The sequence below is a fragment of the Aptenodytes patagonicus genome, chromosome 9 (genome assembly GCF_965638725.1).
Source record: "Aptenodytes patagonicus chromosome 9, bAptPat1.pri.cur, whole genome shotgun sequence".
Taxonomy (NCBI): domain Eukaryota; kingdom Metazoa; phylum Chordata; class Aves; order Sphenisciformes; family Spheniscidae; genus Aptenodytes; species Aptenodytes patagonicus.
In genome coordinates, this window is record NC_134957.1 from 2,307,215 (window position 1) to 2,325,700 (window position 18,486).

At 44.8% G+C, this 18,486-nt stretch overlaps 1 protein-coding gene across 1 annotated transcript in view; it reads right to left on the reverse strand.

The window, feature by feature from the left end:
• Positions 1–140: 140 nt before the first annotated feature.
• Positions 141–18,486, reverse strand: part of GPC4 (glypican 4) — a 72,704-nt gene continuing 54,358 nt past the window's right edge. Inside the window, exons 4-9 of the mRNA XM_076346912.1 lie at positions 13,494–13,659; positions 7,581–7,711; positions 7,241–7,387; positions 6,706–6,842; positions 4,297–4,472; positions 141–3,291 (exon numbers count right to left, since the gene is read on the reverse strand). Coding sequence (XP_076203027.1) covers positions 3,083–3,291; positions 4,297–4,472; positions 6,706–6,842; positions 7,241–7,387; positions 7,581–7,711; positions 13,494–13,659 — 966 coding nt within the window. The 3' untranslated portion in view covers positions 141–3,082. The remainder of the gene's footprint in view (positions 3,292–4,296; positions 4,473–6,705; positions 6,843–7,240; positions 7,388–7,580; positions 7,712–13,493; positions 13,660–18,486) is intronic.

Below are 18,486 nucleotides of genomic sequence, written 5' to 3' on the forward strand. Positions count from 1 at the left end.
CTTCGTTGCTACCAGAAGTGTAAATACGGAGGCTGGTCCACTGGAGAAACCCAGAGCAGCTTGCATGCGCATGCCGTCTGCGAGGCTGTCGCAGCATGGAGTTGTACATGCTAGAGCAAGAGAGGCACAGAGCTGTTAAATCAGGTCCTTTCAAGGGCTGTATTTTTTTATTCCAACTCTTTGGGAGACAGCACCTCACATGCCACCAAGAACACCACCTCTCTGGTTCATTTTGCATCTGAAGCTTCTTAAGATTTCCATTAATTTTAATTATTAATTCTATATATGGGAGTTTTTCTTTAAAACATGGTCGTAATGGCAACGGTTATGTGAAAAAAAAAAAAAAAAAGAAATACTTGAAGGAAGGGAGCACATGCCTTCCTCAAAGCCAGCAGCATGCCTCGTCCCTACCCGTATGGTTTAGTTTACAAGCTCATGTCAGAGAGCCGATTTCACACACAAACACAAAATAAAAGCAGGAACACAACTTTTGATCATCCTACATTGATGTTTACTCTCGTTTCCTGTAGCCCCAGGTGACAAATCTGTCCTTTATATAGCGGAGGATGGTTGTGCTATTAACAAAGTCAACTGGACATGTTTAAAACTCACGGCAGGTCTTTGCGTTGGTGGCTTGTACCAAACTGAGGAATAATAATTAGTAAGCAATTAGATGTAAAGCGATAAATATAAATTCAGAAACACTTTTTTTCTGAGCAGAAACGCTCAAAAGCAGGAGAATTTACAAGCAGCTTTCTTACACATGAACACTTACGCCAAGAAGGGAGATGTTGGAGAAGTCAGCCCCTCTGAACACAAGGGCTTTTGTTCCACCATTCTCTGAGCTCTGAAGAAGTTTAATTTTTTTTTTTTTTTTTTTTTTTCTTCATTTAACTTTGCTGGCCTGCCAGCTGGGTATAAGCCAGAAGGGTTATCCAGTCAGACCTTACTGCGATATATTTACAATGGTAGTGCATCTAAAGTTTGTTTATTCCGGGATTAAAATTCAAATGGCTAGAACCATTTAAATAATTAAAGGGCAATCAGAAAATGCCATGAAACCAAACAAATCAGGAAAAGTCATGGAAACCATCAGCAATATTTAATTCAGAAATTCTCTTTGTTAGGGAACTTAGCTGAAAGAAAACAGCTGGATGTAGTTCAACCCTCTAAATTAAAAACAATCTAACAAGGTCTACAGGGATAACTCTTTCAGCTATATATTGGAGACCAGATTCACTTCTACCAAGTAAATGTAATAGCACTCAAAGCTAGAAAGGAAATTCCTCAGAACTGAGGTAGTTTCTAAGTATCAGCACATTTTCCAATTCCTCGCAAGGCAACTTAGCTATTTACAATCCATTTTTTCCCACACATAAATTTATAACTTTTTCAATTTTATGCTTCCATGATTTATTTTCTAAAGAAAAATAATCTAGCCAGAATATCCCTACTCTACTAACATCATGTTTTAATAAATAACTGGCTACTTCTAGTAAAATTAAGCCTCCAGGATTGTTTATACCAGCCAAGAATACTCCGTCTTTATAGCTTTGCAGAAATTTGGTGTGAAAATAAAGTTGAATATAACGCTGACCCTGAGCTAACAAGTAATTAATGCTTCAATATAAAAATATAAAATTATCCTTACAACACAAGGGTGGAACAGAGAAAACCCTCTCTCTCTGAATTGCTCTCCTGGCTGGATTCCAGCGTCCAGCCAGACCTAAAGGCTACCTAAAGCAGGAGGAGACGTGCAGAATAATTTTGAGTCTTTTCAAAGACTGTTTTCCCTAAACTATTTTAAAAATTATTTCATCTCTTTTCTTAAAAATATACATTTCTTTTATTAATGAGTTGCCGTTCACCACAACACTGTTCCAACTGCGAAAGCACAGGGAGAGGAGGGTGTCTCCGGTAGTGCCGAAAAGCTACAGCCGCTGGGCACCGGCTCCCAGGAGACCAAATGCACCGAAAAGGAGGTGTCTTCAGCCCTGCCAGCTCCTGCCTGCTCCTACTCCGATCTGACTGCAACAGTGCTGCGGGTCGCTGCCTGCCTGCTCCTTCCCTTTTGCCCCCCATCAGAGAGGAAACAAAACTCTTGCAAAAAAAAAATCCTCCCCTCCCACAAAGTATTCCTTAAAAACAAACAAACAAAAAGCAATTAAAAAATTAATCCAGCGTTCACCTAACAAATTTGCAGACAAGACACATGTTGGCATTTGGATCTGCGACACGACAAGTTGCTTCCAACCGAACAAGTTTAATGCCTTATTCCCACGGGGGATGCACGTCAGGAACTGACCTACAGGAGTTACAGCTAATTGCAAGGATCCCGGGGAACAAACGACAACTCTTCTTAGCGTCTGGGGAACTGGAATTCTCTGTAGTCTCTTCCAATTTAACCAAACCTCCTGTAAAGAAAGTAAAACCTGCTCCTGGCATTAACGCCCTATGCAAACGGGGCACTTGGCACGCTGACCAGCTCTGCCTTCACCTTCTCTTTTACCGCATAATAAAGACAAATTACTTCCACTTCTTTCAAGACAAGGCAACTAACATAATGTGGATAAATGGGAAGTTAACTACATGAAACATGTTTTCTGCTCGTTGGGCAATTATTTTTTCCCCGTAAGATAACATGATAAATAAAACCTGCTTCTGTACAGATATTTCTCATTTCAGAAACACATACTTGTTACAGGCCAAGAGAAGACCCTGGGGTTTTTTTGTTTTCATAGGAAATACGGTAAAATAAAATAAAAAAAAAGAAAGAAGAAAAGTGATAAAGACACAAATGCAGAGCTAACTACAGGCTTGTATATACATTTTTGTTATCCACCTCTAACATGGACTCTTGGTGAATGGGACAGACTGGTAGTCCCTGTTCCTGTTACTCCCAGAATAGCAAGGGAAAAAAATAATCAGTATCTTAAAACCAGTGGCAACATAGTAAAAACTGTACACTGTTGTCCATTAACTTAAAAAGCAAAGTCCCTAGATGGTATAAAAGTGAAAGCAGGTGCCTTCTAACTTTGATAATAAAAGTCTTTCCCTCCCCCCACCCCCCTACGCTGCACAATTATCTCCATTGTCTTTGCATGGCCAAGAACAAAATGCTAAGGAGCAAGGCTGCTTGTGATAAACCGCTCCTGGTAGCGGCAGAAGTGTTCACGTTCTTATCGCTCTTGTTGGAGTTCCCAGTGACTTCGGTGGCGTTGAACTCAAACTCCAGGGAGCACTGCTGGAGCTCACAGCCGCTGCCGCTCTCCTCCCCGCTGCTCTCCTCACCTGTGGGAGACAAACACATGCTGTCCACCTCTGCCATCTGCAATGCCATGCTTCACTTGCAGAAGGCAGCAGTGGGGGAGGAAAGGCAAGCGCGTGGATGTTTCGACATTTATGAGATGTAAGCACGGGTCCTCTGGTTAATGCAACTTCCGCGTGCCGTTCGTCACACCCATTCGTACCGGTGGATGAAAAGCTGGACATGAGCCAGCAATGTGCGCTCGCAGCCCAGAAAGCCAACCGTATCGTGGGCTGCATCCAAAGCAGCGTGGCCAGCAGGTCGAGGGAGGGGATTCTGCCCCTCTACTCTGCTCTGGTGAGGCCCCACCTGCAGTACTGCGTCCAGCTCTGGAGCCCTCAGCATAAGAAAGACACGGACCTGTTGGAGCGGGTCCAGAAGAGGGTCACAAAAATGATCAGGGGGATGGAACACCTCTTCTGTGAGGACAGGCTGAGAGAGTTGGGGTTGTTCAGCCCAGAGAAGAGAAGGCTTCGGGGAGACCTTCTTGCAGCCTATCAGTACTTAAAGGGGGCTTATAAGAAAGATGGGGACAGACTTTTTAGCAGGTCCTGTTGCGACAGGACAAGGGGGAATGGTTTTAAATTAAAAGAGGGTAGATTTAGACTAGATGTAAGGAAGAAATTTTTTCCACTGAGGGTGGTGAAACACTGGCACAGGTTGCCCAGAGAGGTGGTGGATGCCCCATCCCTGGAAACATTCCAGGTCAGGTTGGACGGGGCTCTGAGCAACCTGATCTAGTTGAAGATGTCCCTGCCCACAGCAGGGGGGTTGGACTAGATGACCTTTAAAGGTCCCTTCCAACCCAAACTATTCTATGATTCTATGGGAACAACCCCCCTCGCACAGCCTGTCAGAGATGCTGGTTCCCACCCTCTTTACTAACACGCGTACCCATAGCTGAAGCTTAACCAGCTACCCCATGTTAGCATGAAATCCAATTAAAAAGGGAAAAAGAAAAAGTAAAAGGCAAACAACAGCAAACATACTTATGTCAATGAAGTCGACATCGTTCCCACTGTACGCATTCTTCAGCTTGTTGGTCATCACCCGCAGAGCCATGATTTGCCGGCGAATCACCATGTCTGGCTTGGTAATATCAACTTCTACCTCTGGGTTATTTACTTGACTTGCTAAGCCATTTCCAGTCACGGCAAAGTCATACCTGAAAAGAAACCGTTCCTGCTGGTACCGGAGCTGCAGCTCAGTGGAGCCCTGTGCCGATGGGCGAGAGCATAGGAACTCAGCGATGCCACCCCTGTTTCCAGCCCGGGTGATATCCTGAGCCCAACACGCTCTTCCCACATGCTAACCCTCACGGAGCCCTTCTCCGGCTTTTTACCCCATCTCCCCTCCCTGCAACCTGAGCAGCATGTGAAATTAAACATTGTTTTCATATACCCTGTGCCACAAAGGCAGGGGAAAGACAAGTTTCTCCCCAACTTGAAAAGAGAAGGAAGATCCAGGGTCTATGTTAATAATGGCTTACAACAGCATAAATCAGCTCGCTGCAGGCAACAGAGCAAAACAAGCTGCTGAGATGCCTTGACGCCCAGTTAGATGACACTTTCAGGAAAACAGCCTTTGGGGCCATAGTTATCCCAGAGAAACCTATAGTAACTGTTGGAGGCAAGAATGTCATTCTGGCTTTGCATAATGCACCTTAACCATCAAGCTGGGGTATTAAATGTGTACTTATCACCACGCAGACATGAGATGCGATTTCCCTAATAACCCCAGCAGGAGAAACATCTGTGTTGTTGAAGATGAGATAACGTAACCCCACGCATCGAAGCAGAGGAGAGCTGAGCTGCTCAGCCTGAGGAGGTGTGCATGCTCAGGTCTGAACACACGTACGGCCTCTTGGTTTAAAAGAGAGACTGAGCCACAAAACCCAAAAGAATACGTCTCCTGAAACAGGTATTTGGAGTATCATCTTATAGAGCAGGGATACAACACTTTTTTTTCCTCCTCCAATTAGTTGACTTGCAAGAAAAATCACTGTTTAATAGAAGAAAACATTACTTTTGCTTAGTTATGATGCCAACATCAGTATCATGAGAGAGAAAAACCTTTAGCACAATCTACTGCTCCTGGAGACCTGGCAGTGAGATATAATCATACGTCTGAAGGGCATGCTCAAACCCTGTCCTATATTTGGGAGGGTTTTTTATTATTATTATTATTGTTGTTGCTGTTGTTGTTATGATTTGTGATTAATATTATATGTTGCAAAGAGGTCAGAGAGAGACCAAAGTGGAAGACTACTGAACTTTTAGCTTATTGGAGCCACAGAGGAAAGAGCAACAGCAAAGCAAACTATCTTGCACAACCCACATAGGATGGCAGTAGGTCCAGCCTCCCCCAGACACCCGCCTCTGTCTCCTTGCCCAGTGCTGCCAAGTCTCCATCTCCACTCCTTACTGATGCCAGACCTCATACACTGGGGAAATCTGCCGTGAAAAGCCCTGTACAAGCTGCTGATAAACAAGACCTCAGGAGGGGAGAACCATTTCTTGTTGCAGAGACCCAAACCATCGCCCTGGCCAAGCAAGGCCGTTCCAGGCACACACAAAATTGTGCAAAATTTATGCAGTATGGCTCAGTCATGTGCCCCAAAAATATCAAGGGCAAAAACTGTTATTACTTATAAAAACTGCTGAAAAACCCTGGACGACTTTTTTTTTTTAATGGAACATCTTGGATTTTGCTTATTTCCTCAGTAAGCAAACAGAAAAAAAAGAAACTCTTATTTCCAAAATAAAAGTTAAGCAGTTACATAAACCATATGACAGAAAACCTTTGGCTTATTCATGTGTTGGTAATTTCTTCCTTAGAAGAAAAAAAAGAAAAAAAAAGTTTTGTAACTCCTTTTCCATAAAAAGCGTGCATGAAAACCCCTGGCCCCCTCGTGCCACTGACCTCAGGAGTGGAAAAGCAGACCTGTCACCAGACCCCATCTCCCTTGCCCCTGCTCAACAAGGAACCCAGCAATAGCTCCTGGTAGAAACACCAGCTGGAGGCACTGGGGCAACAGCGCTGCCAGACAACAGGAGCATCCCTGCTCTTTGGCTGAGCTACAGGATTTTGTACAAATCGCCTCCCCAGACCTGTGAGCAACTGGTAAGAGGTTTAGGTCCAAGGAGAGACGCTGTTATCTAGATCTACAGACTCAGTTCTCTCCTTTAAAACAAACCACCAGGTAAAGCTTGGACAATCCTTTAGCTTTGCATTCAAGCTCTCTCATCTACAAAAAAAAGGGGTAATGGCAGCAGCCTGTCTTGGGGGAGCTGGGGTCAGTCCCATAAGAGCAGAGGGATTGGGGAGAGGAGCCGGCACACTGGGAAAGGCTGGAGCAAGAGGGAGAGAGTTAACCGGGGACGGCAGCATCGCCAAACCTGCTCTTGGCGCTCCCGTTCCAGCACTCGTTCTCATTGACAGTGCCTACAGACATCTTTTCATCGTTGCAAATGTTGCCAGGGAGAGATGACCAAAATTTTTTGGCTTGCTTCAGCTTCTCTTTCACATCAGTAACCTATTAAATAAAAGAAAAAAAGAAACACAGGACATAATCCAGAATACCAAATACTCATTAAAAGTGAAGCTGGAAAGTTATTTTTTATCACAACAGACGTGTATAGGCCAGATCTTCAGGTTGCGTGTTTTGATGGTTGATTTACTTTTTTAATACAAAATTAAACACCGCTCCTCAAACACATATTACTCATAAGCCAAGCCTTTAAAACAGGCACTTTGCTGACATACAAGCGTTGAGGTAATTCACGTCTAGAGCCATAGGCAGATTACACCCCTCAGAGAGTTTAAGACAGCCAAGGAATATTAAGAAACCCTATAAATTACAAATGGAAAATTATACACTGCGGTACACGGGTGCGAAGCGCCTGCATGGCACCAGCAGGACCAGGCACTCACCAGTCGGTCCAAGCTTGTGCCAGCAGCTGTAGTCGGCCGCTCCTCCGGGTTGTAGGGTCTAAAACGAGCGCTGAAACCACTTTCAGAGACAGAGCGAGCGGTCCGGCCCTGGGCAAGTGTTTTTGGCTGGCCGCATCCCTGGAAAACCTACATGAGAGAAGGAAAGGGTTTTATGAAGTGGGAGGTCACAAGAGCCAAGCTCCAACCCAGCCCCTGCCCAAAATAATACATCAGCTTTATATATACTTGAAAGGACATTAAAGAAAAAACATATCGATGAGAATAGGGAAATAAAACACATTGGATAAATAAAGCCCGAGTGTCCTCTTGGCCCATTTACCTTCTGAGACACCTGCATGCTGTTCTCCTGCATGTTCATGATCGCATCTGAAATTTTCACGTCAATGGGGTCCATGACTGACTCAATGTTGAAGGGACCCTCCAGCCTTTCTGCTACCAGCAGCATTGAATCTAACACAAAGAGAGAAACGAAGGCTTTTAATGGAGGAGCTTCAAGGATAACAGATAACAAGGATAACAGATTGAGCGCACAGACATTAACCACCACAACGTTGCTTCTGACCAGAGCACATCTCCAGGAAACACTCTGCTCCTTTCCCAGAGCCTACAACTTCACCAGGCACTTAGAGGCTGCCAGCACCAAGCCACGGGCTCATATACATCAAAAGCCGCGTTAAACGAGGGAGAGCCATCGCAGCCTGCCAAAAGGCAGCCTGTAATCAGCTCCTCCCATTAGAACAAGCATTACTAACACCCTCCTCTCCATGCTCCTTTATTAAGGGTTTCCTTGTGTCATTTGTTTTTCAAGACTGCTTTCAAAGCTGAGAGATAGAAAGCCACCGGCTTCCTCATCCTGGTCCTGAACGCAAGACACCAATGTGAAAGGGCCCAAGATGACCATCGCTACCATCTCTCCCTTATGGAAAGCTAGAGGCTTTGCTGTGCCTGGGGAAGCCAAGGGATTACACCTTCTGGCATTGCATGGACAATTTGCACGAGGGAGACTGCATGAGACCAGGGTAAACATTGTGCACTAATGATATATTTGGCACATCTCTATGCAAGTGGAGATGGAAAAGTCCCTCAGCCAACACCAGGTCATTCCTCCTGTGCCGACATGCACATCCTCATGAAATACATCATTAAACATAGCAGCTACCAAACTTCCATTACTTCCTCTGGGAAATTATCATCAGCATTAAGGCTTTCACTCTGCATTGCATTTCAGCCCTCTCTCTGGTTCTCCCCTAGAAGGTACCTCCAGGTACACACCTCATGCTAAGCACTCGTCTCTTCTTGCCCATTGCAACCTTTATTTAAACGTTTGTTTTCACTGCAGTCCCTCAACCCTGGAGCACCCTGTTTGCTGGTCTCCTCTCCTGCGTCACTCCGTGATGCTCTGCCACAAACTCATAATTTTCCAGTTGCATTTAATTCTTCAATTTTTCCTAGCCTGCATGATGTAGGAGGCCAAGGCACAACGGCCCCTCCAGTCCTGAGGAAACCCTCTCCTGAGGAGCTCCTCCCTGCTCCCAAGGATACGCCTGTTCCCTTCCATTAAGGAGAAATGGGCGTTTCACAGTCAGGCTATTAATTTCTCTTGAAAAGTGTTTCTCATGACATTCATCCTCCTCCTAAGCGCAACAAGCAGAAAACTTCTGCGGGCTCCAGCTACCTGTTAAAGCCCTATAAAGATATTCAACACACCGAACAATCTCGTAATAACTCTGCCTTAGTGCCCAAGTCATGTAAACTACACTAAAAAAACCACAAACTGATGATAAATATACAACTAAGCTATTTGTGTATTTAAATAGCAATAATAGCAACAACAACAACAACAACAACAACAATAATAATAATAAATAATCCAACACCAAATCCCCCACATGAATTGCAGATGTCTTCCTAGCCTGTAAATCCACTTTTTAAAGGCAACTCAGTATTCCAAACATTTGCTGGGTGTTAGTTAAGGGTCAAACAGTCAATCAACCCATCCTAAAAACCACGTCAGCCAGGATTCACGCAACTCCGCCAAGGTGCCGACATTTAGAGAGTGAACCCCGGGAGGAGCTGGAGCCCCCAGGAAAGCCCCTCGCCCTGCAGGCACACACCACCAGCATCAATGATGGAGCTGTTGCAGGGCACGGCTGGAATTTAGCCGTCAGGGACTACAAACAGGTCTGAACTAAATGCATTTTAAAAAAAAAAAAAAAAAAAAAAAAAGAAAGAAAAAAAAGAAGGTAATAACAAATGAAACAAAGAGTCTTAGACTGTATTGTGGTGGGCTCCAATAAAGTGATGCTTCAAATCTCTGAGTAATGACTGCTAGCATGAATATACCATTGTGCCGGAGGGGAGAAAAATGCTTTTGATGTGCTACCAAATGGAGACTTTTGTAAACAAGTGGAGCACAACTTAAATGTGTTCATCATTGTCAAAGCTTTTGGGGTTTTTCACGCGCATAAAGAACATCCCGGTGCAGTTTGCGGGAAGCCGCTCATTTCAAATAAAAATATTATGAATAGATAGATAATAAAATACACAACATGCATATTTTAAGGAAAAAAAAAAAAAAAAAGAAAAATCATTCCATTTTGTAACTACTTAATTCTCCAAGTGGCCAGGAAAGGCCGCAGATCAATAAAGTGTTTGTGAAAGACTGAAAGGAAACATAAACCCCAATTCTTCTGGCTGTTTGGCGTCTTTGTAAACTTTGAGCCGGGCAGGCCATCCACAAGACCATGGGAATGTAGAGCGAATTGGGTCCTTTGTTAGCGGGGGTGCCATGGCGTTACATGTATCACAGCCCAGGAATGCAGCCTCCGCATTGACTGCGGATAGAGAAAATGCATTCGGCCTCCAGCAGAGCTGCCAAAGCTGGCAAGAAAAGATAAGGAAAGTAATAATTGCCCTGGAGCTCTTCAGGAGCTGGGATAGATACTGGCAAGGAGCACTAAATGAAGTAAACTTTCATTAAAAAAGCAAAAGGAAAAAAGCCGGGGCGGGGGGGGCTCTACCTCATCCACAGTTTTGATTTTGGGGGTATCCTGCAAACTTTTACCTCCCACCAGGAGCTGGCTGGTGTCCCCACCAGCAGTCGTGGTGAGCAGCGATTCCCCCTGGCAGCCACGTTTGACATTAATAGGGTTGGCTGGGGTTCAAGATAACGCTAGCATGTCGAGAGGGGAGGCACGCTGCACTAAAACCAGAAATGAAGCTTCGTGCAACTCGTCTCCCAAAAAGATTTTCCATTATTGGGAGAGAGGACTTGATTATAAATATCAATTATTTTGCCCCGGCTCTGGTGCAAAATAATTGATATTTATAAGCCATGGTGAGGTGGCTCAGACCTGCTTCACAAAAAAAAAGTCTGGCAGAGTGAAAAGCGTACCCTGGCCATTTATTACAAACACACAGCGTAACAAAGACTGTCTCTCCTCCCTGTAATGGGGAGATACAAGTGGAATGGGGGGGGGAGGGAAAAAAAAAACCCAACCCACACCAGATAGCGCCATCCTTTAAAGACCCTTTTCCTCCTGCAAACATTTGTCCTTGCTACTGGCATTGAGACAATCCTCGGCAATTCTTTCGCATTGTGCCACCAATAATCAGAAACCCACATCTTCAGCCTCACTGTCTGACTTGAAGAACAAAAGGCAGTTTTCAGTCTTAACCCCAAGATCTGATTTAAAAGGGGAGGGAAGGAGGGGGAAGACCTTGACCATTCATTGACAACAATCTTTCTTTTTTTTTTTTAAAGGGGAAAAAAATTCTTTGCACGGGAAGTAGTACTCCAGAAGTGTATATGGAGCCTGAATTCGACATCTTTGAGCAGACTAAACCTTGGGGGGGTGGAATCATGAAAAGGCACTGGAGATTAACACTGTTCATTCAGGAAAGCTCCAACCCCCCCAGCAGCTTGTTTGAAACAAAGTATGCCCCTGTCTAATTGGTGTACAATTGTGTCAGGAATAGAGGGCGAAATAATTTAAAGATAGTTAAATGGGAGAACAGAGTACAATTTGGTCATTATTTCATATGCTGCAACTTTAAATGGTACTTTGCAGAAGTAAGGAAGTATAAAGTCTTCTTGTCACAAAAAAACCTACAAACTTTACATCCCAGTTTGGAAAAACTTTACATAAGTGACTTGCATATAGACCCACTAACACATGCACATATGTATTTTATACGCACATGCACCCAAATTCACATATACTTGCAGCATTTGTTGTAAGTTCTCCCATTTAACTATCTTTAAATTATTTCGCTAGGTTCAAAATCTGGTTTTGACACATAATAAATCATTGCCATAACTTAGTACTTAAACCTGCGATGCAAAACAGCATCAAGCCCATGCAGGTGGGTTTTTTGTTGTTGTTGTGGGGTGCTTTTAGGGGGTTTTTTTTGTTTGTTTTGGTTTATTTATTTATTTAATTTTTTAAACACACAAAGGATATTTGTGACATATGCCCTGCCCCAAACACCAGATCTATTTAGTTTAATTTGCCTCAAGTGGCAAATTGAGATAGAAACCAAAATCTGGAACATAACCTGAACTTGTTCAGTTATTAAACTGTCTAAACAAAGCACAGCTTAAGTTTTCAGTATCCGTACTCCACTGCAAGAATCAACCCAGAGTGCAAGAACCAAGCAAATACTGCCAATAAATGTAACGAAGCTTAATACCATACTTAAGTAATGAGTGGGTATGAAGCCCCTTGGGGAGGAAGCACCACAAGAAGAAAGCTTTGCATCCAACCTGGAATCGCATTTATTTATTTTGTCTTGTTTAATAATCTTCATTATTGTATGCAGCCCCTGATCAGTCTCGTGTGACAGGGCTCGCTGGCTTCCCCCGAGGTTCATTTTTAGCTGCATACCACCTACAGCAATTAGCTGCTTGTGCTTTTGTCTGTTTTCTGGCATTATGCCCTTCCCTTTCATGGGATTCCTCTTTTCTACTTGGACTAGATGTTTGCAAGTCTCCTGGCTTTGAGCTATTTCAGCAACAATTGTAGCTGAAATACTGAATATTCTCATGAGAAAGACAGCTGGGAGGAATGGGGGGGGGCAGGCGTCAGCCTCCCAGAGAATGACTTGGAAACCCAATTTAGTGTCACACTTAGCTCCCTATATAGAATACGCAGGCAAAAAAACGCCTTCTGAAGATAATACCCTGCACACATCCAGTTGGCACAGGCAGCAAAGTGAAAAGCCAGTGTGCAAAACACAGGAAAACAAGTTCTAAGATTTAAATCTAGCCTGAAATGCCAGTTATCAGCAATTTCCCTTTTTTTATCTCACACCTTAATGAAAGGGAAATCTTTTCTTTCTAATGGTCTTTTTTTTCCACGAGTGGGATGGGAAGAGTACCGCAGCCTTGTCAGTAGCGGCAGATACTTTACATGTGCACTTCATCACACATTAACTGGAGTGAAGCGACTGCTCCCAAAGGATGCTCATTCACAGATAAATCAAGCCTCCTGGAAAAGGAGCACAAATGAAAACATTTAACATTGTCTATTGCTTGTGCTCCCAAAACGTGATGCATCGCCAATTCTGCTGAGCCTTGACCCAAGGTAGAATTTAACTTTTCGGTCTAAATTTCATATATCGAATAATACCCTTTATAAGCACGGAAGAGAAATAACAAACAGGAGGAAGAGGATGGCAAAAGCACTCGCACAGCATCACGTAAGGCCTATCCACATTCCAAAAGGATGGTGGCCGAGCGCCAAATGAGCTGTTTAAAAACAGATTCAGACACATGTCCCATTCAATTTTTTTAATGTAAAATACAGGCCTACAGCTTTTCCCAAAGCTCCCCCGGCTGGCAGGGAGACTCCCAGACTGCTGAGCAAGAAAACTGGCTTCGGGAAGGACAGCTATATGGTGACAACAGTAAGAAGTAGTATGGAAAAAACAGCTTGCTCACACACTTGCTCCAGCAAGAAGAGATGCTCCAAGCCTACAAGCACGTGGCAGCTCCATCTTCCTAAAGCTTGCTGCAACAGAGGTCACTGGCACAAGAAAAGTCTTATTTATTTAGAAATTAATGTGAACTGCAAAAGGTGTGCTGTATATAGAAGCGTGGAAGGAAAAGATACCCATCACAGACACCTAAAAAACCTGCTGTAGCTCAGCACAGTCACTCAAAAAAGCCATTTTGGTGAGGGACACAGTATCAATATATACTCACATGCTGTTTTAACCCATATTGCCTTACCCATAAAGATATTCCACTCAGCGTCCAAGTCCCCTTGGTTGGCCAAGCAGCCTCTCATGACATTAAAGCAGTAGTTGTAACAGGGCTTCACCGATACCAGACCTCGGCAGTATGGGCAGTACATCATTTTCAGCAGTGCTCGCGTACCCTGCGGCGTGGGGTTCACCTTTAAAAGAGGAAAAGAGGAAAGAAGAAGAAAATTAGCCCTCAGTCACTAAAGCAAAAAACCCCACACAGCTACCCCAGGGTGGGTGGGAAGAGAGTTGTGCAGAGGAGATGCAATGGGGTCAGCCACCGCCATCCGGTCAGAGCTCCCGGCTTACGTGGTCTGGGGATCTGGGGTGCAGATGAAGGGGTTTGGCTCACCTCCTTGGGTGTACCTGCCACTCCAGGGGCACGGCCAGACCCCCCCCCCCTGCAAAACATTATCTGCACCGCAATACACCTTGTGTATTGTCAGACCCCTCCCTGGGCTCCAAGGACAGACACCTCGAGGGGACACGCAGCACTCGAGCTCAGGGAAGGCAGTAAAAAGCAACCAAGCCAAAAGGCGCAATGCAAGGCTGCACTATGCAAGCCCTGCTACAAACACATGCTGAAGACGACAATGCTGAGATTTCTCAGGAAGAAGCGGCTGAGACGTGACGCCTGCCGCTATCCCCACACCAAACCTGCCGGGAGCGTGCGCTCCTCCTCCGTGGCACTGCAGCTCGGCTCTTCCCGGACAATTGCCCAGCAGGGCTCTCCAGCAGAGAGACCGGCTCCTTTATCTTACATTCAACTCCTGCAACACAGCATTTACATGACAGATACCGAGGTTCATTTACACTCAGCACTCATCACACTAACAAAGCCATTCCCCACAACCGAAGGAGGTGGCAGCTACAGCCCCGCAGCTGAGGACAAGCCATGAGGAACCTCGAAGCCAACGTGCCGGCGATTTTGCACCACTGGGCGTGCAAGCAGAGCTATCTACAGCAGTGTCACTCCCTGAGCCCTTGACAGGGCTATTTTCCAAAGTGACTCATGGTCATTCATGTTTGATTCACTCTCTGGCCCAGCTTCAAAACATTCATTGAAACCATTTCCACCCAGCCAGTCTGAAGAGCATTAGCTCCAGCACCATGTACTACTGCCGACCACGTGGTGGGTCCGTCTAAAGCACTAAACAGAGAAGCTCCCTCAAGAGCAAGTTTAAGTGTTAATTAGCAACACATGAAAATGGAAAATTAAGATGTGATCAGAGATACGCTGACAAAATAGAAGCGGTCTCTGGTGTTTCAAGCAATGCCCTTGAGACATCTTGTAAGGCATTTATGGACAGCACTCTAAATAGGTTATGATCCGAGACCATGCTGAAGGAGGAGACACACGCACAGCCCCAAGGAAGAAGAGAAGTCATCCAATACAAATGGCTGGAGTTGTGGATGGCCTCCACATCTCATCTGCTGGAGGTCTGGAAACCGACTTCATGGCAGAGAGGATGACAGGACTGAATGGAGATGAATGTACGCAAGGAAGACCTGGTATAGCCCATACACTGAGGACCTTACTATCGCGAAGCCCATCTCAGCACAAGGGCTATGGAGAAACTGAACATGATCTTCTGGTGCAAAAACTAGTTGGCAGCACATGAAACAAGGAGGCAACAGATTTTAACAAAAACAAACCAGAAAACAAGAAACTCACTACGTAATCAGGCTGGCTTTGCTAATCATAGAATCATAGAATGTTTCCAGGGATGGGGCATCCACCACCTCTCTGGGCAACCTGCGCCAGTGCTTCACCACCCTCAGCGTAAAAAATTTCTTCCTTAGATCTAGTCTAAATCTACCCCCCTTTAGTTTAAAGCCATTCCCCCTTGTCCTGTCACAACAGGCCCTGCTAAAAAGTTTGCCGCCTTTAAGTACTGATAGGCTGCAATAAGGTCTCCCCGGAGCCTTCTCTTCTCTGGGCTGAACAACCCCAACTCCCTCAGCCTGTCCTCACAGGAGAGGTGTTCCACCCCCCTGATCATTTTTGTGACCCTCTTCTGGACCCGCTCCAACAGGTCCGTGTCTTTCTTATGCTGAGGGCTCCAGAGCTGGACGCAGTACTGCAGGTGGGGCCTCACCAGAGCAGAATAGAGGGGCAGAATCACCTCCCTCGACCTGCTGGCCACACAATAACAACATCAGCAGATTTTTACACCCTCTTTTCTTATGAAAAGAGATGACGGACAAAAATCTGTTGTGTTTCTGACAACTCCAGAAAGACCACAGTTTCTCTTCAGTAGGCAAGAAAGCTGGTTAGAAAGACAGAAGGACAATTTTCTGCAGTTAATGGAGCTCAGTGCTGGATTTTGGCTGGCCAGCAATGTTCATTCAGACATCACGTTACCCCTCTTTTGTCATCTTTACCCCTCTTTTGTCTGCAAGGAGCCTGTTTGGCTGAGCAAAAGGAGACTCGATGTAGAAAGCTGTTTGTGGTGGTGGGGGAATCAGATTCAGACGCTTCAGAGCATATATACATATATATATATATATATATTTGGAAGGCGCAGCGGGAGCGGGAGCCCCAGCAGAAAGCTCCCTATCGGGGCAGTCTGGCTTTAAAGCAGAGCTAGTTCAAACACTGGGAAGAGCTCAAGCAACAGAAACCAGCTAAATCAGATGATTTATAGTAGGAAAACTGAAAACAGACAAATGTAAAGGTATCATCTGCCATCCAGATGGTGCAGTCCTTGCATAACAAAAAAGTTGCAGGGGGGAAGAGGGAACTAAACATCTCACACCCAAAACCAGAGCTCTGAAGGATGCCCCAGTTTAGTAGTTTAGTCGTTTCTCTGATAAAAATCTCTTCCCATGACACTTGGTGGTAGGTGCCAGGACCTCCACGCCTAGTCCTGAAGCTTATCAGCAGATCCCAGCCGTCCTAGCACTGCTGGTCCTCAAAGAAGCACTCTGCATCCTCCTCGGGAAGAAAATTAGGAAAAGGTTGATAGCACCAGCCAAGTGCTACAGCAGTTTGAAGCAGGACAAGGAGCAGGAGACTTCCCCAACCCTATCATGGAAAGCTGCAGCTTTATGAAAGGGAGTGCATAGCAGCGTGTTGCAAAAAATCACAGCAGTGACCCGGGAGGCACCTTCCCATCTTAGGTTCCCGGCTCGCCCTGCACGGCTGCAATCCTGCAGCATCTGCCCTGCTTTGATATTTCATAGGGGTTGATCTTTATGAATCCCAGCAGATGCAGGGGAAACTGAAGCCGCTTTCCCGCGTTCCACGGCAGACGACACGGGATGGTCACTTGGATTAGATCCTTTGAACAAAGACCCAGGATGATTTTAAAAGCAAACAGGGTTTTGCTTCCTTCCCTATGTAGGTTTGCGGCTCTGAGCCCTACACAGAGCTGAGCAGAGGGTGATAGCAAACGAGGCGATGAAGAGACAAACCCCAGCCTGCAGTGAGTGCCGAACCAAGCCCTAACTAGTGCTGGACATAACCCACAGGGAAGCTGTTAGTTTGCAATAGTAACAGCAACGCAGGTGAAAAGGAAGACAAAGGGGAAATTCATCAGTCCAGATCTGGCATTTTATGGTGTCAGAAAGCAACAGGAAGGCACAAGCAGAGATCACCTCTAAGAGAGTTTCGGGGAAGATTATGAGCAATTACACCTCGTTACAACAGTGATAAATGCCTAACTGCTGCGTATCGCTGCAACGAGAACCTTAACCCCTGGCAAGGGGCCCGTACCCAGTCCAGACCAACTCTAGATCTGTCAGTGGGCTGTGCCATATGTTGCACTGGCAATTCTTCACAAGCTTTTAATGTTCGCTCTGCCACACCAGGTGCAAGCTCTTAAAACACCATTGTATGTAACAGTAAACCCAGATATGCTTTGTTCTGGGGTTGTGTTTATCTTGGAAAGCAACTCAAGTTCATTCAAACGCTACTCTAGAATGACCCTCAAAAACCAAATAATCTCCTTTCTAATAAAGCAGAGTCCCAAAGAAAGCTTTATTTGCTGAAAAGGATTTACTCTAGTAGATTTGAGCCCAGGTAGTAGTATGCTGTAGTGCACATACCCTGTAAAAGCTTATAACAGAAGTAAACGCACTCCAATCCCTTCCTTTTATCTTGTGAAATTTATTTCCTTTCCGTGGCATTCCACGCCACTGCAGCAATCCATCACCCTGCGGTTTCATCATGTAAATTACAATTTGTCCATGTCTATACGCTTTGTCAAACGTGAAGATTAAAAGCTGCTAACAGATGTGTTTTGGCACCAATCTTCACATTCGTATCGAACTTGCTCCTTAAAAACACAGATTTGCACACAATCCACAAAAATTAAGTGAAAAGCAAACAGTTCTGGGCTTTCCGGGCTTAATCCAAATGTTTCATATCATATTTGTTGAGGTACCCCCAACTTACATTTACGGTGAAGATACAATCATGTTCTTGTAAAAATGACATGCTCTTGGTAAAATAAAATCTGGTTTTTGTTGGTACCTTGTCATATCCATCCCATCTCAGAGTCTCACAAAAGGGAAACAGTTTGCCCTATGTCCTTAGCCTTTTCCAACTTGTTGGTGATTGCACCTGGATGGATACGTCTGGTAGAAACTTCACAAGCACACACCTATCAAGTGAAATGCCTTGTTAACAGCCTACCACAAAGCCACCCCAAAAAAAAAAAAATTCAAGAAAACCTAATCTGTCCAAGCAGATAAAGTTCAGAGAAGCAACCGGTTTCTTCTTCCCCTCCTTCCAAAGGCAAGGAATAGCCAGGGAAGGATGACAGTGCTCCAGCCATGGACAGTTCTGCGGCGAGCTCCCACCAGCTGCCAGAGCCACATTTTGTTCTCTCACTCTACCCTCAAGTTAACATTAAGAATGTTAATAACAACATTTAAAATCCTGTCAGCTTTAATAACTATTTATAATAACACTGATAACTCAGGCTTTCTTATTTTCCAAGCTTGCACAACAGCAGCGTTGCCATGCCAGCAGC